Source organism: Seriola lalandi, unplaced genomic scaffold, assembly GCF_002814215.2.
Source record: "Seriola lalandi dorsalis isolate HSWRI2012SDOR001 ecotype SW California unplaced genomic scaffold, Sedor1 jcf7180002054494, whole genome shotgun sequence".
NCBI lineage: Eukaryota > Metazoa > Chordata > Actinopteri > Carangiformes > Carangidae > Seriola > Seriola lalandi.
This window is the reverse complement of record NW_019525047.1, coordinates 390,371-413,055: the sequence shown is the minus strand read 5'-3', so window position 1 is coordinate 413,055 and position 22,685 is coordinate 390,371. Positions and strand designations below refer to the sequence as shown.

At 43.2% G+C, this 22,685-nt stretch overlaps 1 protein-coding gene across 2 annotated transcripts in view; it reads left to right on the top strand.

Moving 5' to 3' along the window:
- Window positions 1-22,685, top strand: part of LOC111659829 (partitioning defective 3 homolog) — a 343,091-nt gene that overhangs the window by 203,474 nt on the left and 116,932 nt on the right. For both annotated transcript variants that reach the window (XM_087175758.1, XM_023412895.2), the window contains exons 15-16: window positions 1,574-1,721; window positions 12,941-13,127. In XM_087175758.1, the coding sequence (XP_087031884.1) occupies window positions 1,574-1,721; window positions 12,941-13,127 (335 nt within the window). The remainder of the gene's footprint in view (window positions 1-1,573; window positions 1,722-12,940; window positions 13,128-22,685) is intronic.

Below are 22,685 nucleotides of genomic sequence, written 5' to 3'. Positions count from 1 at the left end.
AGTACTCACACACACACACACACACTCACGCACACACCAGTACTGCTTCGTTCCCTCCTCGCCCCTCACTCTTATCAGCACACTGTCCCGATAAAGTCCTGCGCTCTCAACCTCATTAAACCTCTCATTTATATTAAACAGCCCATAAGTCCCTCTGGCCTGGTACGCGTCTCCTAGGACTCAGTACTCCCACGAGGAGGCGGCTTGAAAACACCCACACTGCACCGTGGCCTCAGCTCCCACATCCCCACAATTCTTCTTTTTTCTTATTCCTTCCATTTGTTTACCAGAGACTCTGCACCGTAGTCGTGGGGTGTTTCCTCTTCTTCTTCTCTCTTCGTCTTCCTCCTGCTCTCCTTTCTTCCGGCTGCTGCTGTTGTCTGATCTTTTACTCCCCTCTCTCTTGGCCGGGAGCCAGCAGAGTATTGTGAGACATCAATATTAGCCAGGGCCTCCTGGTTTAAAGCATGCTTGAGGTACAGAGTTGAACTGCGCAAGGCTATCTAGCTGTGAGGGAGTTATCTGTAATAGGTCCTGTACAGGGAGTTCTTCTTCAGTGCATTCCCCTGGCTGCCCACAGGCTGCTATGAAGCATTGTGGGAAATAAAGCCAAGGCTTGAGCTTTATTCTCTAACTCTCTGCACATGGGTTTGAGATTTTAACATTTTTTTTCCCCCCTCCACCTCCTGACTCTTTCTTTGGTTGCTCCATTGTCTCTTTCCTAAAAATATCACATTTGACAGACTATTGGTTTTTGAAGACTGGACACAGTATCTGGACCCAGTGGTCCCAAACTCAAAGACTTAACTGTTAACCATGTCCCCTGTCAAGACTGACACATGCACTGGGTGTACGGTGGGCTCAATAACCAGCAGTGCGGCACATCGACCACATGGCAAATGTCACTGGTCCATTTACTAGGGCTCATTGTTAGAGACAGCTGTCTATCGGCCTATGGGAAATCCATGGAGCTTTATCCAGCTCGCACTATTGAAGGAGCCGTTTCACACTGCTGAACCAGAAAATACCGGCATAAGCCGAGATGGATGCTGAAGCCCCAGTTCTGTGTGTATTGATGGCATCACATTAGGAGCAATAATAATATGCAGACACCATTTCTTCTTTTGTGTGTGAATTTGATTGTGTGTGTATAATTTACAATCTTACAGCAGAACAAAATGACTTTCTTTTGTCAAGTTCAAAATGTTTTCAGCATTTTTTTTTTTTCCCTTTAGATTCTGTTTTTTCTTTTGGCTCTTTTTCATGGCAGACACACTTGGGATCATTGATTATTTGAAAGGCACAACACACAAATCAAGTGTCATCAAAACTGACTGGAACCTGTTATCAGTCTCAGTTTAATTCGCAGGGATTTTAATATATAGAACTAACAATATATAAATTATTAATATTCTTGCTGTAAAATGTTTAAAGTTTTTCTAGTGAACCAAGTTGCAATGAAAACATATTTTATACGGTGAAACAATATTTTAAAACTATGAGACATTTCTTGGCACCTATCTCTAACCCCCCCCCCCGTGTCTTCTCTTCATCTCTGTGTGGGTCTCTGCAGGAAGCCCCTGGCAGCCCTCCAGTTTTAGAGCATCCCATGAACTCTCTACTGGACAACCACGAGCGCCGGATCTCTCACTCTCTGTATGAAACCATCGAGGGCTTGGACAACATGTCGACACCACGGGCTAACGTGATTGGACGCATCGGTGAGTCAAATATTAGGAGGGTTCTCTCACTCCCTCTCTCAACACCTTTGTGTTTCTTTCCACTGCTACTCGACAAAATGACTCCACAAATTGGATTTTTCTTTGGCCAGTCACTCCAGGGACGTGTGGTTGACCTGCTAACCTCATGCTCACCGGATAGACACTCACCGAGCGCTTTATTAGGAACACCATACTAACACAGTAGGGCCTGCCTTTGTTCTCAGAGCAGCCTCAGTTCTTCGTAGCGTGGATTCCTCAAGATGTAGGAAACTTTCCAGTTCTACTCGACATGATTGCGTCACCTCATTTCTGCAGCTGCACGTTCATCCTGGAGATCTCCTGTTCTACTGCATCCCAAAGGCTGTTGCATTCAGATCAGCTGACGTGTTGTGTATTCTGAAATACTTTTACGCTCAAAACATTTGTTGAGAGTAGTTATCTGAGTTAGCGTAGCCTTTCCGTCAGTTTGAACCTGTCCTGGACATTCTCCTCTGACTCTATCCCATGGACAAGGTGCTTCAGTACGCAGCTGCTCACTGGACGCTTCTTGTTTTTGGCACCAAAAGCAAAAACAAAATCCCAGAAGATCAGAGGTTTCAGAAAAACTCAAACCAGCCTGTCAAAGTCACTGAGATCACATTTTTTTCCCTTCATTCGGATGTTTGATGTGAACATTAACTGTGTCTCCAGGATTGTATGCATTGCACTTCTGCCACATGGTTGGCTGATTTTGAAAATTGCATGAATGAACAGGTGCACAGGTGTTCCTAATAATGTGCTTCGTGAGTGTATTTTCCACATGAATTTGCATAATTTGGCATTTGCTGATTAATTCTAACGCCCACCCCTTCCCCCCTGTGAAGTCCCTCTGCTCCCTCTTTCCCTTACCCAGCCGGCATCACCTTCAAAGCCTCATCCCACCTCATTCGCCCCGCATCCCGAGCCATGCTATTTCCCTATTCAAACCTCTCAGGGATTAACGTCATCCCCAATCCTCCCCACCTTCACTCCGCTCCCGACTGGCTTCACTCGGGTCAATTCCCATTCTGCCGAGCTGACATCAGCAGGCTAAGATCTCAGCTCTTCAGGTGTATTAGAATTGGCAATTCAATCCTCAGCCGGTCGCTGCTGTCATCTCAACATCGACAGACCTTTCACATATGCATACACGAACAGAGGCTGAAGGTAATTGCATCAGTGTTGGGGGGGGGGGGGGGGGGGGGTTATTGGGGCTGATGAAGTGTAGTTGCATGTATCCACGGCCTTTTTCTCAACACATACACATATTTTGTCTCCATCCTACCTTCTTTTTTTCTTTTCCTCTTTTTCTCTTTTTGCCCGATTTCCCCATTTGTCCCTTTCAAGATTTTTCACCCCTGTGATGAACTGTCTCCTCTTTGTCCTCAGTCTTTCTCCTCTTTCACCTCCCACCCCGTTGCCACTTCCACCTCCTGCACGGATGGAGTGAATTTGTAATCCGTCAATGATCCACACTTTGTCCCTTTCAACCCCTCTCCCATTCCCTCTCCTGTTTCTCTCCTATCCCCTCCCCACCATTCCCCCCAGAGTGGTGCCACTCTGCTACTGATCATATAAGATCAGAGGCTGTGTCAGAGGCATCTGATGGTTAATTAAGCCTCCAGATCAATAGGGCCTGCCCCTGACACTCTCTCTCCCTCTGTCTCCCTGTCTCCCCTTCTCTTTTTTTGCTCTTTCATCATGTCTTACTCCGCCATCCCAAATCAAATGTTCTCAAATTGGTTGAGTTTTCCTCTCAGTTTGGCCTATTTATGCCACTTGCTTTTCCGATGCCGGCTTTTTAGAACGCTGCTGTGATCATAAGCGGCAACTGTGGGCTGATGGAAAAGTTTCTTGCCATTGAAACTTCAAGGGCGCCCAGTGCTCGTCTCATCCTGCGGATCGGGAGTCAAATGAGCCAAGTGGAAAAGTTTTAGGGGGTGGGGGCGGAGTGGGCGCTAAAAGCACTAAGTTATCGCAGCCGAAGCTCAGATCTTTCACTCGGATTGTCTCTCAGCAAGAAAATGTCAGTTCCTTTTCTTCTATGTCTTCAGGCTGTCTCTGAGTCGTGCCCTCATTAACCCGTGCCTACATTTTGTGACAGGTCGTCATCTTTTTAAACTGACACAATTCTGTTATTAAAATTTCTGATGCAAGCAGAGATGAATTGACATTCATTGCGGCAAACCAAAGCTGCCACACTGAGGTAGAATTCAGCACCTGAGTAAAATAAAATCCAGAAACATGTTGCTCAAGGACAGAAACTGTTGGCTTTTTTTGGCAATTTCTGTTTGTCTGATCCTCATTTTCTCTAATTCATCTTCAACCTACTGAAGATGCAGAACTGTCGAAGATAAATTAGAAGAAGAATGTACTGTTGAACTGTCCCCTCTAAAGCAAGTGGCAATGACCTTGTTCGCTGACAATACAGAGCTCCAGTTAGATCCAGTTAACCTTGATCATGTCACAATTTATTTCTAACATTTCTAAATTTAACCGAAATGTCACTATACTACATTTACTAACTTTAATAATAACTATATAACTCACTTACTCTCCACTAGTGTTGATGGCAGATTTCTGCAGGCAGGCAGACGGACAGTAGCTGCTTCCACTCTCCATCTTCTTCTATATGTTATTTCAGATGGGCTCAGACATATTGCCCGGTGTGTGAGATGTGACAGTTGTGGTTAGAGGACAGATGCTGAGATCGGCCCCACAAGGTCAGGAAGCACACAGCCGGCAGGGCTTGACTGACAGCTCGATGTTGAGTGTATCTAGACCTGCTAAATTACTGAATCATGAAGGCCGGACGTGTGGAGTTGGGGATGTGCTCAGGACACATGCTGCAGTACATACACACAGGCACAGTCACGTACGAACCTCTCCATCAGGTTATACACAATTCCCACTGATGTGAGCCATGCATTTTTCCTCCGAGCAAATAGTGTTTACTTACAAAACTCTGAGGCATTTTACCTTTTAAAAGACAGAGGAGGAAGTCTAGACAAATCAGCCCCTTCTCCCATGCTGCTGTGCTGCATTATATACTGCCTGTGCTGCTACAAATGGACCACAACACAAGAAGTAAATGGGATGGAATGGTTTCCCTGCTCAAGAATTAAGACCTGACATTGCTTGTGAGTTATTGCAGATGTCAGCAAGCCAATATGATGAAATTGTAAACTCCATATTTCTGCAAACCTCATGATTGTTATTTCTACGCTCTGTATTTTCTGTTTTAAAAAAAAAAAAAAAAAGCTAATAGCTGCCACATCCTATGGTTGCCTTATCTCACCTTACCCAGGTATTGATCGGTCTACTCCCAGCAGTCACAGGTAGCTCACTGCCTCTCTTCTGTAGCAGTAGGAATAGGCCTAGGACTTGGTTCTTACACTTGAATGAAAAAATAGAAATTATAATTACCATGGCAACAGTGAAGAAAAGCTGAAAATAACACAGGAGACAGGTGCTATTATGCTGGTATATTGCCGTCACATTGATTGTAAGGGCACTTTGCCGTGCTCTTCCCTGTAGTGTTTTGGGTTGTCATTCAGAACTATCTGGTGTGTGTGTGAGTGTGTGTTTGTATATTTGTGAGCGCACACATTCAGCTAATCAATAGTCAAGAGGTAATTCCATTCCCCGTTTGCTTCAGTAAGCCATGAAATGCTGTGATATTGTCAGCTTTAGCTTCACACATGCACACACTGTGAGTTGTAGCATCATAGCCAGGGGTTGAATACACAGCTAGGAGGTGGTGAACATGAGGTACGCTCTGCTTGTCTCCCTGCTCAAATGAAACGAGCTCCTGACACTTTTCCCCCCTTTATTCTCCTGTTTTCCTTCCATTGTCATCCTCCTTTTGCCCTTCTTGCAATGAAAGGATAAAGAATTGGCAAGACGGAAAAGAAAAAGAAAAAAGAGAGTAAGAAAGTGAATATGGAACTGAGTGAAATATCCTGCGTGTGCACAGTGTGTGAGCGACAGCCGAGGTTTGACACAAAGGTCGTTAGCATCACACCCGGCTTCGCCTTCCGTTCTGTCTAATTGAAAAGTGCCACTGGGTGCGGGTCTACACGCTGGGGTGAAAATTGAGGCCCGTGGACTGTCTTTGGATGGAAGTGTTTGGCCGAGTGCCTGGCTCAGAATGCACACCCAGGACCGGCACAGGAGTGAGTGAGGGAGGGAGGGGTGGGGTGGGATGGGAGGCTGGATGTGGGAACCAGCCAAGCAGACTCACGCTGTTGTCACACAGGAAAGTAGATGTTCACACAATACAATGTATGCAGCGCAGGAATCCTGTTGACACACATTAACCCAAATCCAAAGTTAGTCAACTATAGAAGTACGAGCTCTCTCACTTTGGATCATGTCATCATTATAAGGGAACTTTTTTTTTTAAAGGATGAAAGGAGAAGAGAAAACACACACATAGCCACTGCAACCTCTGGGTGTCCTCAGACACTCCACTCTTCCCTAATGGTGTTTAAGTGGGGCTGTCTTCCCAGGACTTGACCCCGGTGTCTCCTCACCTCCAGTATTTCACTGTCTGCAGACTCATCCTCTCTGTGTGCTCAGCCATCAGTGCAGGAGATTAGGCAGAGAGTGACCGCCCTTAACTTTGTATCAAGACTGCTTCAGAGTGCTATTAGCATGCCTCAGTGAGAAAGCAACAGACACATGAACGGTGTTACCCAGGAACTTTCCCTCCCCCTGTGTTTCCCTGTGCTCATACATAGTGGTCCTTTGTGTGAAAAGAGGGTGTAGCTGCGATAGTCTAGGCTGTGTGGGCATGTACTGACTGTGACTGTTAACTGACACATCACTGACTCTCCTACTTTTGATACAATTGTTTAAGTGGGAGTTTGGTGACCGCACATTTTTCCAGCACAGCACCACCCAAAGTGCTATGCATAGTATTGAGTATGCGACTCAGGGTGCGGGTGAGCAACGCCGCATTTAAGATTAGATTTTCTGCAATATTGTGATTTGTGTTTGTTTCTGAAATTAAGCAGATGGGACAAAATTGAACTTTGTCCTCAATAAACAATGACTATAGCCCTAAGAAGAGTATTTGGCTTTAATTCTCCTTAGCCTCTATACTGCTCTTGGGGCAAACGGTACATACGTGTGTACAATTATGTGCCAAAGTGTATACGTGTTTATAATTTGCACAGCAAGTTTATAACATTAATTTGCCAACTTTGCGTCTTCTCCCTTCTCTTCTCTGCTATTGTTTCGAAATCGGGGACAATGGGAATATGTATGTAGTGTGGATGCATAGCATAAAAGCCTTGGATGGGAGGACCCTGCTGATGACCTATCCTCATTATGGTCATATAAGTGGTTAGTTTGATGGTGTGCAGGAGATCATCTTTGCCAGTAGCAATGCCATCTGCTACTGACTTCCATATGTTAATAGGAGATATTTCTGACACCAAATCAGTTTTCCAAGCATACAGTAACAATAGTCACATTTTTTTCAATATGTGGTCATAGGGACCTTTATTACAACAGCCCGAACCTGATTATGACAGGTTGGTGAAAGCTCTGTTTCTGGGTCCATGGGAATCCTAATTTACTCCATGTCTCAGTGTTTGGTGTCCTTATTCGTATCCTAGATATCTCAGTCCAGACATTGGAGTTTCTCTATGAGGAAGTGAGACACTGCCATCTAGTCAATCAGCTAAATGTTCTAATCAATTGCATTGACCAGGGAATCCCCGGTGAATGGTGGGACTCTGTTTAAAAAAATGGCACCGATGTCCCCTGTTGAGCATAAGGCTTTGGTTTCCACCAGTGTGTACTTAGGGTGATTACCTGCTGCAATCCATGTATGGGTCTGATAGCTGTGGCAGTGTGGATCAACTAATGATCTCCCCTCCAGTCAGATCAATAGGCTAAAGTGTCACAGAAGGAGGCAGGAAGACAGAGAAGAGAGAGAGAGGAAAAGAAAGCATGAGAGTGTGTGATGGACAGAGACAGAGGGGATCGTGCAGGAGAAAGAAGATGGAGAGGGGCTATTAGCGTGACCTCTCACCTCACAGCTCAATGTTTCAACTGGCAACGCTTGGTCAGAGGGAAGAGAAAAGAAGCTAGTGAAGCTCTGATCCGGCTGGATGGATGCAGCCAGGTGGCCTCTCCAGCCAAAGAGCTCATCTGTCTCTGCCTTCGCTCTCTGCCAGAGGGAGGAAGAACATCTCTGCCTCAATATTGTGGAATAGCTTCCACACGCTAAGCACGGCTGGCCAGAGGGCTGCACGTGCTTCAGTACAGTGGTAGAAATGGGACTCTTCAGTATAGTGATTGCACCATTTGAGTGGGTGCTGCAGTGCACTTGTCAAGTGTGGCGCAGAAGAACAGACTGCATTTATAGCATATTTTTGATCCTCTTATCGAATTGAATGCTTTGAATGGACAGATAGGATGTCAGGACTGTGATGTGAAATTAAAGTGTATAAATGTGTATAGAACTGAGCTGATGTAAGCATCAAATGAAACTAATGCCACTTTTTTCTCTTTTCTTTTTCTTTCTGAGCCAGTTGCAGTGACGTTTAATGTTCTCACATTAAAATTAACAACCACAGTGATCACTTTGACTTTAATCTGCTTCAGCTGTTAACTGTGATGTGTTAAGCCTTCGCATTAAAGTATCATTGCTGCACGGCAAACCCCACCCAACAACTTGGGTTTGTTTTCTAGCAGGATGGTAACTGTTACCTTGAAATCTAAGCTGAGGGTCGTGGGTATTGTGTTTGCGTGTGTGTGTGTGTTTCTGTCGGGTGTGACTCATGAGAAGTTATCTTTAATTACAGTGTCACGAAGGCCACAGTGGCACAATCTTCCCTTAGCTGTGTAGATGGTAGACATGAATCAGAAGCTCTTAAACACACACCAAACAGCCCCTTTGTTAAAGAGCCAGCTTCTGTGAGCAATTAATTTCAACTCCAGTGATATTCATCCCCATGTGACCTCATGTACATGTCTCTAAGATATGTGTGTGACTGCTGATTCATTCGCGATGGCGTCGCGATATTGAAGTTTTCCTTTTCGTTTGCTTTCATTCCATGAACTGAGCACATAAAAGGCTCCAGTGTTTTCAGAATTTACCAAAGTCATCAAAGGCCAAATAACAGCGTTTTGATTCTCGCCAAGATAGCGGTTCCGGGGGTTTTTGAGAAAACAGTAATTGCATTCACACATCTCAGGTTTAGATGCTTGTGGTTGTTTTTGCTCTGATGCCATTAGACACAAGAATGACCTGTTAAAAGTTGCTTAAGATTTAAGAGCAACAATGTGTTCAGTTGACCTTCCCTCGGCAAAAATGATGTAAGCAGCAGAGACGACGCTCTAAGCAGATAAAAGAGACTACAAAACAAGGCACTGAGAATGTATTCAGTCATTATTTCATCCCTTGTTTGTATTCAGAATCGCCACTCTGTAATGAACAGCGTTGACTTTCAACTTAGTCACCAGATAGTTGTAGCTCAAACACACAAACACACACACACACACACACACACACACACACACACACACACACACACATATACACACTGTCTGTCCATTTGGCTGGCAATACTAAGGGGAATGTCTCTGCTGTTACTGTCACCTGCCCTTTTTCCATTGTCACCAACTGTGTGGAGGTAGTAAGAGACAATTGTGTTAAAGCAGTGTTAAAGCAGCTCCATCTGCACCTCACTGCGCCAAAACACCACCAACGGCTCTGAAAAGTCTCTTTCCTCTCAACCTTGTGCCTCTTTCCTCGCTCTGCCTTCTGCTATTTTCTTTCTTTCTTTCTTTCTTTCTTTCTTTTTATCTTTCTCAGTCTAGTTCCATGAACCAAAGAGCCATTGAACACAGAAAGAGTCATTTTCTTTTGGTCTCTTCTTGAGTCTGTAGCTGTACAGTCATTTTCAGAATTAAGTTTTCGTATGCTACAACAAGTATTGGGGGCGGGCCCCCCCCCCCCACCCCCACCCCCGATGCTTATTATGCTTACAACTGCAGAAAAAGCAAGAGCCGCAGCTTCTCTAATTATTTTCACCTCTCAAAAAATCAGCATGGCCCTGACTGTACCTGTCCACTAACCGTTTATTGCATGTGTGTGTTTGTGTGTCCTTGAGCTACTTAGTGAAGAGGGAAGTGGAACGCCTTTAGCAACTCTTCATCTGCAGCGCCGGCCACTTGTATCGAGAGGTCCTGACCGGAAACATTTCATAAATTTGGGAGAGGGGAAGCTTGTGGGGTTTCTAATTAAAACTGTGTCCTCTAGCAAATGTGGTCTGCTGACATGTAAGGTGATTGTGGGTAATGCATGATCTTAAAGAGTGCATATTGTGAATGCAAAACAAGGATTTGCCCCATGTGTTGTGTATTTGAAACACAAACCCAAACCTTTACACAGAGCCTCTTGTAATCACACAAACTTCCCATTATGTTACCGCTAAACTGTATGTCTGTTCCGCGTCGCTACTGTAGTGAAATTCTCAGTGTTACTGATGCAATCGAGAGGTAACTCTACCTACGAACGGAGGGGAAAGTAAAGGCTGGTATAAGGTCGGCCCCTGTGGACACACCACCGCAGGGCATCTCTTATTGACACTGCCCCACTTTTTCCTAAACTGACTGTAAAGTTCAGACAGTGACAACAGAGGAGAGAAGTGTCGAATTTTGGCTCAGGGGAGTTGTTCAAGGTCAAACCTAAACTACTGCCTAGAGCATAAAACACACAGAATATTAACATACAGAGAATATAGATGAAATAGAATGAAGATTCTGCAAATGACATAACTTATACAAATATACACAAATAGTAATGACTATAGGCTCTTTCCCGTATGCAGATATCACCATCATTCGTTGTCCTTACAGCTGGGAAAAGCTCCGTATTGTTTAGTGGTCGTTCAGTGAATAGGATGAATTGGAGCCTTTTAAATACACCACAATTGGACATCACAATTAATGATATAATAAAAACAGATGATTAAAGATAAATAATGACTACTGTTACCAAGCTATAATTTAACTCCTAAATACCTGGGCTGCCTGCTATGAAAGTGAAAGATGGAGCTTAGTCACACTGACTTCCTGGAGTTTCTCGCTGTCATTACTCTGGTCCTGCTGATTTACAGTACAGGGCGGATTCAATTACCCGTGGCTCTCTGTCAAGCTGCCCGAGTGAGGAATGGCTTTCATTTCACCTGGACAGTGTTGGCAGCCATCTTAACTGGTTTAGATGAGCAGTCCATAGACAAAGGGATGAGGCCTCACGAAAGAATCACTTAACAGATGCGTAAGTACAGGGGCAGATTTCTGGTAACGGTTTCTATGGGACAGCAAAGGAAGAATGCACAACATATTCAGTGTTGGACCGGCCATAGGGCAATACCATATAGTACAAGTATTTACCAAAGGTATAAGGTGTAATTAATATCTTCTGTCACATGCCACTGACTTTTATGTCTCTGCGCCGATGTCGCCAGAGTCGCAGGCATTATGTTTTTGGATTGTATGTCAATCTGTACAATTCTTATGAATGCAATATCTCAGTATATTTTCATGAAACTTCTTCAAATTTGGCAAAAAAAACATTCAATAGAACTCAAGGATGAACTGATTAGATTTGGGTGGTCAAAGGTCAAGGCTACGGTGACCTCACAAAACACGGTTTTGGCCTTTTTAACATGGTATTTCAAGACCACCTCGAGGAAATTTGTTTAGATTCGGCACAAACATTTACGCCCAGACCTCTGGCTCACTAACATCACAAAACACGTTTTCGGCCATTACTCACAAATTTCATACACTTTAAGTCATATGTCCATAAGGATAAAGTGAAGTGGCAACATTTTATTCCCAAAAGGTCAATGCTCAATTTCACTGTGACATCATAATGTTCTGCAAAAACATTTTTGGCCATTATTCAGTGCTGTAAGGAAGTGGAGATTGTGACTATATTTCCTGCAACTTGACTGGTTGGCGGACTCACATAACCACGAGGCGGGAATTCTAGTTTGTTGTTTTTTTTGACTGTTGTTGCTCGTAGGAGAGGATCTCCATAAGCCCACCTTCTCCACTCCACAGCTGTTTTATTTGTATCTGTTGCATTTCTTTTTTTTTTCCTGTGCAAATAATGAAAGTATGCACCTCACTGCTGCTTTGATTGGTGCTCAGATTTACATCCGCATTTATCATTCGTCCGGCCCTAGTGAAATTAAATGCCTCTCAGACTCATGTTGGAATGCTGCCAGTGTAAATATTGTTGTCTGCTGTAAGTGATTACACACAATTGTTCCAAAGCTATTAAATTTGCAAAATGGCTCCCCTATAATGCAAACAAAAGCAAAGACCGTAGGAAGTTCAGCATTTCTGAGAACATCTGTCTAATAGTAAGCAGGTGTGTGATAGGCCTCATCGCTCATCTTGACTTTGATTTCCCCCTTTTTCATGCCTCTGTGTCCACACTTAAAAATCGCGAGCTGATCAATTTGCAGAGTGAATTTTCCTCTGTATTGTAATGCCACTTCTCATGCTGTTGAACAACCCTTCTCCTGCCCTTGGTGCTGAGTGCCTGCCACGCCAGCTCATTCCCCATTGACTTTGACTCCTGAGGAGCAGCAAAGGAGTGATTCAAAGAAGTCCTCAGTGGGGAGGGTCAGGCGGGACAGAATACAGATCAGGGGGAGCTCACATTTGTCCTTGGAGGAGAGAGAAGGAGAATGGATAAAACTCCAACTGCAGAGACTGCATTGTGGGTAGCAGACATTAGAGCATGTTTGTGTCTTGTCTTGGTGGTCACTTTGTCGTGTCCAGTCCTGACCAGTTTTCGCGTGTTGGTGTGGCTGCTACCATTTGGTGGTGTTTGTGTTGTCCTGCAGCCTCTCTGCACACATTCTGCATTGAAAAATTGTACCTGATAAGGACCTTTTTTTCCCCTTTTTGAGAGATATTGGTGTCCTTCAGGCATGTCCTGATATGAAAATAGTACAATTATCTCTGTATACAGTATTATCTTGCTAATTACTAAAGTAAGATAAAATTGTTGTGTGTACTCAAATGTGTCCGTGGAGGAATTTGCTTCAGCCTGAGCACATCAGATTTTTTTCACATTTGTTATCAGACACCACTGATTGGATGTAGCCGTACATGCTATCTAATCGCTCTCTTTTCCCCCCCTCTGTCTCTCTCTCTTCCAGGTAACTACCAGCTCTCTCCGACCGTGAACATGCCACAGGACGACATAGTGATGATCGAAGACGATAGGCCGCCCCTGCTTCCTGCCCACCTCTCCGACCAATCGTCCTCCAGTTCCCACGATGACATGGGCTTTGTGGGAGAGAACCCGGTGCCCTGGATCCACGAGCTGCCCGGTCAGAATGAATGGTGAGCAGGCTGAATTATTTAAAACTTGATGGGCTTCAGAGAGGCCCTGTGTGGAAGAAAGCAGCACAGTGTTTATATGAGGTGGAGGTTAGTCTTTGTATGTGAGGGTTGAATTTCTGCACTGTCACTGAGTGGTCCAGAAAACCAGAGAATCAGATTTATTGATTGAACATTTTTGCAGAAATTGGTTGAAAATGATACAAAAACACAATTTTACAGGAATATACAGTGTAATGCATTTTCGATTATTGCCCGTTTCCCAGATTTATTACATAGCTCGATTGCTTTCTTTATAAGGAATCAGCAAAACAGACATTTTATATCATGCACAAAGTTTGCTATGGGTAACTGAAATGAAATTTTGTTTTTAGGGCTATATTTAGAATCCCTGAATGTGGGTGCAAGTCTGGATTTAACTATGCAGTTGTGTAACCCCATGTGTACATGTCGAGAAGCACCTTTGTATGTGTGTGTGTGTGTGTGTGTGTTAAATAATGGATGACCCACCAGCAGTAGTCAGGCTGTGAGTAAAAAAACTCTCAGAGACCCCAACCCCCCGAGGGATTTCAGCGCCCGGCTCTGTCTATAGACTGCAGACTTACTGGAGCACCTTCATCATAAAGTGTGGAGCCAGGGCTCATCAACCTTGTCAGAAGACTAAGTCTCTTTAGGGACTTGGAGCCGTTTAAGCAGAGGAACCCTCTACAGACCGGGAAGGTTAAAAAAAAAAAAAAAGATTCTAGCAGTGTAAAATTGGAGCCATTCTCTGCCAATTTATAAAAATGTTTTTCCGAAAAAGTCTTTCTCTATTTCTGCCATTGAAAGGCTGCCTTTTAACACAGGAAGTGATAGCTGTTCACACTTAAAGGCACAATCAGCCACTCTAAAATTGCAGATGGCATTTCCTGTATAATTGCAGTGTTCGGGTACAGGAAATCAAAAGACAAGGCGTTCAATCATGTCTTCATTTCTCATCTGAATGACAAAGTCAGCGACTGCTCTTTCACTAAAGACAGGTTGTGTCTCACGCCTCCATGTTGTTTTCTGTTTAAAGTGAGTTTTTTTTTTTTTATAAAGATTGCTATGCTTTCTTGTGATTGGCAGGTTGAGGTCACATGTATAATGACATGCAGCAACACAACCACAGACTTGAAGTTTTTTTTCTCAAGGTGGAATGCTGGCTGCCACGAATAGAGATGCTTGGTTTATTTATTTCTTTTTTTAGTATTTTTATTTCTTTTTCCCCAGAGACTCTCTCTCTTTCTCTCTCTCTCTCTCTCTCTCATTTATTATGGATGAGTAGATTTGCTCATTGTTCATGTGATGTCAGAGGTTTGTCATAGTGGATTAGGTCTACGGCATATGGCTGATCATCTCGCACGCTCCCCAGCTTCAGTCCAAACTCCCGACAAACACACAGACAAACTAGATACACATACGCGTGCATGCCCTGTGCCACACAAGGTAGACATGTGCTATATACCACTGCCTTGGGTTATTGTGAATAATCCATGTCCTCAAAGTCACACACACACACACACACACACACACAAACACACACACACACGCACGTCAGGCACACACTCTCTTTCACTGAAATGCTAACAGCTGCTTAAATGCACCAAGTGTGTATCCTCATTCTGAGTTATACTGTTTCTCTTTTTTCTTTTCAAGTGCCTTGGACATCCACACACACACACACACACACACACACACACACACACACACACACACATACACACACAGCATTAACAGGCATACTGAGCCAGCGGCAGATGTGGGTCAGCCAGACTCCGATGTATTGGAGCTGTTACTTTTAAATTAAGCTCTTGCACCAGTGCAGCCAGGGCCCTGTAAGTATTGAATATGTATTGTGCAGGGCTGTGGAAGTCTCACCTCTGGCCTCCAGTATTATAACAGCCTTCCTTCCTCATGGGAGGTGCCTGGCCAAGGCCACAGCCGTACACCTAGAGTGAATACACAAAACAAAAAAATGGCTGGTAGGCTTGTTAAATCGTTGTCATTCAGGCTCTTTCTCTTCTTGTCCTTTTGTGACCCAGAGGAATTTAACAAAGTTCAAATTTCCTCTTTCCCTTCTCTTTTCTTTCTCTTATTTATTTCTCCTCTTCAGCACTGGCTCTGTATCCAGCTGTAGCCAGTTGGCTTTTAAAATTAATTTCATCTTGGCTTACTTCTCTCTATTAATGCAGGGGCAATCAAAAGGTCATTCCAGCATCTGGGAGTGATTACTATAACATAAAGAACAACTGATGTAAACAAAAATCAATTATAAAGACCCTGCTTCTTTTTTTATTCTACTCACCCGTGGTTCCCTCTTCCTTCTTCTTCTCTTTTCTGATCCAATTTCAATCTCATATAACGTTATAAATATACATTCTCATCTTCCCTTCTGTAATATTTTTCCCTCTGTTTCTTTCTTCTTCTCAGCAGGCTTCTGGCGAACGACACAGCCCACGTGTTACCGTGTTAATGTGTAGGCCCCCCAGATGAATGGTTGTTTTGGAGGCAGAAATCCCATCTCACACAAGACACATAACTTGACCTACTTTTTTTTTCTTCTTGACATCCCTAGCCAATATCTAATGGGTGTGTGCTCTGTGTACGGTCCCTATTTGTTCATGTTTTACTGTGTGAAGACATACGCCTGTTATTCCTTCTCTTGTAGATACTACAACCTGTCCCACTGTTACGAACCAGCAGCGAATCAGTCTCGGGTGAATGTAAAAGCAGCTATAAATATTACAAACCAATACTTTTGGATCTCTGTTAAGATGTTACTATAAAGATACCTGAGCTTTTATTTGCTGCAGTTGTATAACAGACTGTTTTATTAGTGTTATTAATAAGACTTCTTCTCCTTTTTATCAGCTAGGTGGTGGTAGTGTTGAGCTTAGTGACGTGATGGATAAAAGTTGGTGGCTGGTTCAAACCTATGGAGATACTTTTGAGATGTATTTAAATCCTTTGCATTGATATGGCTCAGTGTAAAGTGTGCGTGGGTGTGTAGTGATAGAAACCAGCCTGTGTCTTCTGTCAGGTTTCACTGGATAAATAAAGGTTGTAAATTATTACTTTGCATATCTGCACTAAGTTCATTTGAGCATCGGGTCCTGACCCGTCACATTAATTCCCTTTGCGGTTGTGTCTGCCTCCTCCCCTCATTAGTTTGAATCTCAAGCCAAACAGGAAGGGCTACGTCCAAATGATTTACAGTGAAACAGATAAGACACGCTGGGTGATATAGTGGCTTTGCAGAATAATTTGGATGAATAAGAAGATGAAAGGTTTTCCTCTCAGGAATGTGAAGTGTCAGAAACACGATTTAGTGTACGATCATGGCAGCTCCTACACTGTAACGCACGCAGGTTCATCAGAGAGGCAGAAGGGAATGTTTCTAGTTTCCACCTGGTTTTCGTCCCACGAGTTGATAAAGTGCAGTTGCAGGGTGTGTCTGTTCTCTGTAACCGGGACCCATGGTCTTTTGAGGCCCGCATGGTTAGTGTGCAAATAATGAATGTGCTTTCTTACACAAGACCTCAGAAATCAGAGATAGAAATCTACACAAACATAGTTTATAGACGTTCAGTTCTGCAGAGCTGCTCCTAACTTTAGCTTTCTGACTAGCTGCACTGAGACTATAACACATGGGACAGTTTTACCTTCTATTTTGGCTGCTCAGCATGATCATCCACGCCTGTATGAATATTTAACTTTTACTACAATGTCCCCTTGGTAGTTGTTCTAATCCTAACTGAGATACCTTCGACTTTGTCCTTCAGAAAAAAAACAAAAAAAACAAACTGCTTTTAAAAGTATTTGCAGGCTCAAGCCGCAATGTAGCATCTAAACAAGACATTACACAAGTCCCTGTGCTCAGGAAAAGTTTGTAAGAGCGCTACAAGGAGTGTAAACCTCACCTACAAAGTGCTGAAGCAGAGAAACTCAACTTTGAAGATGAGGCTGTCAGAGGCGGTGAATGTCTATCCTACCAACAACACAACCTCTCCACTTCCTCGTGCTATTTTATTTTATGAACCCACAGTGCTGTGTATTCCTCCTCATATAGCTGCTTGTAGTTTATACGCACAATTCTAGTGAAGAAAAGTGAAATAAACCACAAAAGTTCAATAGTTAATGCATTAAAATGTAACATTAGACCACAAGAGTACCTTTTTATGGCAATTTATTAACCTTGTTTCCTGTAATTACAATTTACAATAACTCAATACACTGTAGCACTTAATGGTGGTTGCTCATGTAATTACACAGTACTATGTGAAGAGAAGTTTACAGTTTTCCCACATAATTGCTGTACAGTGTAGAAGGTTTTGGCTGTGGTCTTGTAAATGTTTGATGATAACATGAGTTTAAATGAGAAGAATTTAAGAACGTCATTCTTCTGAGAAATGTGAGAAAGTACATTTTGTCTCTACTCGGGGGGGGGGGCTCCGCCCGCCCGCCCGCAGCATGCTAATCAGTCTGAGGTTTAGGAAGCATTCCGTAACATCACTGGGAACCGGGATATAAGCATTAACTAGCCAGCTCACAGGCTGCTATTACCATACCAACCACTGTTCTCATAGCTGCCCTGCAGGCCGCCTGAATTCAGTTTTACTACCTGCAAGAGGAAAGGAGGTGTGTGCAGTTACAATCACATAATGGCCACTTATTATAATAAGATATAATTAATATGGCACAATTTGATTGATTTCATTGTTTGAAGCCCTAAGGTTTCATTCTCCAGGTTTTTTTTGTAGGTTTTTAATGGATTAAATTATGGGGTTAATGCTGAATACTAATTATTTTTCAGATTATCAGCATTAACAAAGAAATCATTACATATAACTTTAATGCTCCTTCCTCAATGTAAAAGATCCTTTCTCCCACAAATACTGAAATCTTTTTCTACAGAAAGTTGTCACATCCTTATGAGTCCAGTGCAAGAAAAATTAACATGTTTTTAAATAAAAATTATGTTTTATTTTGTACATTTATACATGTGTGTATATATATATATATATATTTGTGTGCGTGTGTGTGTGCGATGGGCAGAGGACAACAGTTGAGCTAGTAGAGGGAAAGTAACCTCCTTTTATAAGAAAAATCATTTTCCCACTTGGACCACTAGGGGCAGTGTCAATCTTGATGAAGCTGACAGAGGATGGGTGTCAATTCTCATTAAGGTGAGAGAGAAGCGAATCGGACAGTGGGGGGTGGTAGAGAGAGAGAGAGAGAGAGAGAGAGAGAACTAGACTGTGTCCTTCTCTGTCTTTGTGAGATGTCACAGGTGGATATATCATTTCCCAGGCAGCTCTGACACAGTCTGTCAACCAGCAGAGATGGAAAAGGACTCCAGACAAACACACACACACACACACACACACACACACATTCACGCTGCTGCACAGACGCACTCAGTCTCACGAGTGTTTAGATACACATTGGCTGGTAAACAATTTCACAAATTAACATATAAAGTGGAAAAGGTCCACATAGACACGAACAAACAAACTTCCAAGCTAACATTGCAGGCAGACTGCCTACTTCAGTTGACTCCCTAATAGTCTCTATCATCAGTAATGTAACTAAGAATCACAAGTGCTCTGTTAAGCATGTGTTTTTCCCATCAAGCTATCAGCATAAGTACATATAAATGCAAACAGCCCTGCAGTGCGTGCACACATCATTGGACTAATCTGAAATGTCCTATTAAGTTAGGTGGTAACTTTAACGCTATGTAGCATACAAACATAAACTGCAGGCATTTTTTTCCTCTTAAATGCTAATAGTCCCCTCTTCTTTCTTTATGAATATTTACCACGTCTCAGTGGTGTCCTGTTGCTACAAGCATGTCATACATGCTCTCATTTCTGTGTTCACCTTCAGTGTGCTTATCTACAGCTTCTTGGGTTGTGTACGCTGTGTGTGTCTGCCCTACACTGCCTCATTGTGACAGGGTGCAGGTGAATCTCAGCATGAATGATGCCAAAGTAACCTCCACACACACACACACACTCGCACTCGCCACACAAACCGAAGTGTCTCTTCGCCTGGTCCTTGTCAGTCGCTCTCCCACTCAGCAGACTGGAGAAGTTGGAGGAGCAAAACTCGCTAGCATCCGTCTTACACCAGGCAGGGAATGAATGAAGGGGTTGGTGCAGGAGTCAGGTGACGGACAAGGAGGTCTTAATTGATGTGGTTCTCTCTCTCTGTCTCTCTCTGCAACTTTATCACAGCGAAAAGGAATTTTCAGCAAATCGCAGATGTAGCTGCTCATCTGTGTGACTCTGACTGTGTGAAGCTTATTTCAAATCTTTTAAATAGTAATTAAAGTGGATAATCTTGGATATTTATTTTTACAAAAATCTAATGTTTGAGATCATTTCTCTCCATTCACCTTTTGTCCTCTGAAACGTATAAAATGTTTCAACTATCTAGTGCCCGCTGGTTCACCTGCCTCTGCACCAACTCCTCCTGCAGGACTTCCTGCAATGATTGAAGGCAACTCCGAGCTCCTTGGCCCAGCTACGCATTCATGCAGTCTGCTGAATTGCGCCTCTCCAAGCCTCAGACGGACCATGTCAGAATCACCTTAACCCAGAATTGCTCTCCACCTCTTGACCCCTCTCTGGGGCTTGGAACTAATGCACAGAACCCCCTGCTAGTCAATCAAACCGAGCTGCACTTTTCTAAGGAGTAGGACGCTTTGAGACTTACCTCTTTGGGGTCGCTTTTAAATGAGGGTAAGGAGCGTTGGGAGTTGGGTGAAAAAGATGAAAAAGAAGTTAAAAAAAAAAAAAGACACAAGTCATCAGGGTAAATTGTGAGCACAGAGGGCTTTTAGCACGTACCACTTAGCAGCAAGGCCGATGTGCAGTTTGACACATTTAACTTCCTGTGAGGGACACAGAGACAGGAACAAGTTGATGTAAAATGCAAGTTAAAGCTGTGGATTTGCCTGTGAGCAATCCTCAGGCTAGTTAATTTTAGATGATGGGAGGACTGTGAACGCGGAGGAAAGCATCTGCTCAGAATGGTGGAAATTGCTTTTAAACACTGTTTAAAGAAGGAGAGATGAGAGAATGTATTATCCAAATGGAATGGGCCCACTATTAAAAATAGGCCAGAGGCGTGCATGAGATGGATGGTCTGAGGAAGAAATTGTGCCACTCTGCAGATTATCTAACTTGTCTGGGAGGCAGTCACATGGTCAAGCTATTTCTTATATAATCTGTCAAATATATTTTTCAATGAGTATGTGACCCAAGTGAGCAGCTCAGTGGTCATGTGAGTCCAGTATGGGTCTCACCCTCATAGACACAACCAGTCGAGGTTCTTTCAGTTAGCTTTTCTTTCTTCTAGAAGACAATGTTTGAGCTTAAGAAGCATGAGAGACTTCCAAAGCAGTATCTCATTCCGACAAGCATTCCTATGGGAAAATTAATAGCCAGCAGAGAGTGAATACGAGATATGTAATTGAGTGCTGTATTTCTATTAATGGACTGTACAAGCTGTGAATCTTTGTGTGCCAGCTTTAAGTAGACTAGAAGATTAATACTAGCCTGGCAATGCTTTTGGTACTGTAAGTAGCACACGTATTTCATGGGGAAAGTACCACATGAGGCTTGCATTGTGTTTCATTTAAATTGCTTTGAATTAAAAGTGTAATATCAAATTCAATTAAAATCATACGCGACCTGTGATGTAAGTGCACAGGTAGGAATGGCCTCTCTGTTGAATAGAAAAGGGATTTTTTTCTAATCCATTAGATGGCGGGCAAGAAGATAACCAAAAGCTAATTAAAGACATTCATTGATAAGAATGCAATGATGTTTGTGTCACGTTATACGATTGACTGACTGCATGAACTGGTGTTATTTTTTTTGTATCGCACATGGTGTGTTTGCTTTTTCAGAGGACGGGTCAGGCAAGCAACATAACCTTTGGAACTTCCTGTCAGAATTTTACCATAATAAAAGCTCGCAATATCTTGAAATAAAGTAATACTGAGAAAAAAAAAAAAAAAAAAAAAAAAGAACACTCTTTCTTGTGCTTTTGTTCAGGCAAAATTACTAAACAGGAAGTGGTTCTGTGCGTAACTGTTGCTGCCATGGTGGAGATCTATTTTAGCATAAGGTGCTATAGACTGACTACAGTGCTGCCCGCAGCCTGATGCGTGACTGTTTGTGTCTGTCGTTCAGTCTCGACATGGATAAAAGTTTAATAAGCATTCTTTAGGGGGGTAGAATCTCGATTTTGATATTATAGCTAAATGTGGGACTGTTAGTTCAGTTTTGGCCCACAGGCCGCCAGTTGCCCGCCACCGGTGTAGGGGGTCACTGCCACCTTTTTAAGTTGTCATGGTTACTTAGACCTGAGGTGCAAGTTTGGACAGCAGGTACACCCGGCAACACAATTGGCTGCTTCTCTTCATGTTACCCTGGATCCTGACCTGGGCATTTAGTCATTGCTCTGTGTGAACCAAAGTAAAACAAAGGCAGTGTTAAAATGGGCAGCAGCTTATACCAACAGATCATCATGTCCTACTGAGGGAATTTGCACCACTGCTGGGCCGTCCCACTGAATTTCACTCTGACTGCCCACAGATTTCTCACCATTTTTGCTCAGACAAACCAGATTCTGATTCATCCAAACTGCTTGCGATCACTCACTCACTCACTCACTCGCCAACGATTTGTACCTATGTGACAGGGTCGTGCACGATCCCACCTGCTGGCCTCTCGCTTTGTCTGTGTTCTATGTGTGTTTAGTTTCCCAAGAAACATAAAACTGGCAAGCAAAGGAAATCTAAATTCAGGCTGAAAATACGTCCTTTCTCGTCTGCGCCATCTCAGTCACGCTCCGTCAGATGACATTTGCAGAGACAGAAAAAAAAAAAAAAAGAGAGGGCAGGCAGGTTTTTGTGGGCTTGGAATGATGAGAGGAGAAAAGTGAGGGATGATGAATAAATGAATAATACATCTGTGCTGTCATTCCTCTCTTCCTGCTCCACCTCCCTCTCTTCCTGTGTCAGCTGGAGTCGGTCCTGCGAGGCGGTCTGATCTTAGTTGGGATTGTCAGGTATGGTCGACAGCAAAGTGACACGTTGACGCCGGCCCCTCGGTGACACGTGGAGCAGCTCTTTTGTTAAACGGGGTTGACAACCCAAATAAGAATTATTTACATGCAAACAAGTGCTAGCAGGTCTACAGCTGCTGTTAAGTGATATTGCAAATATTGGAGACTGCTTCGAGGAGCGTCTACTCCAAGAGGTTGCGTCCGGTCTGCGGTATCACGAGAGCTCAGATTACTTGATGAAATGTCTGTAGTAAGATGCAGGAAATTCAGGATCTCTAGAGGTGTAAATACAAAGACCCTTTAATGATCATAATGTCTGAACAAAAGAAACAGTGACAGTGTCCTCTCATGCATGTAGCATTTATTAGACTCCCCCGGCACCGCATCTCCTCCCTTCTGTCTTCTGTTCTCACCTTAATTGTAAATGCACTGTTCTGCATGCAAATACCAGTGCGCCCC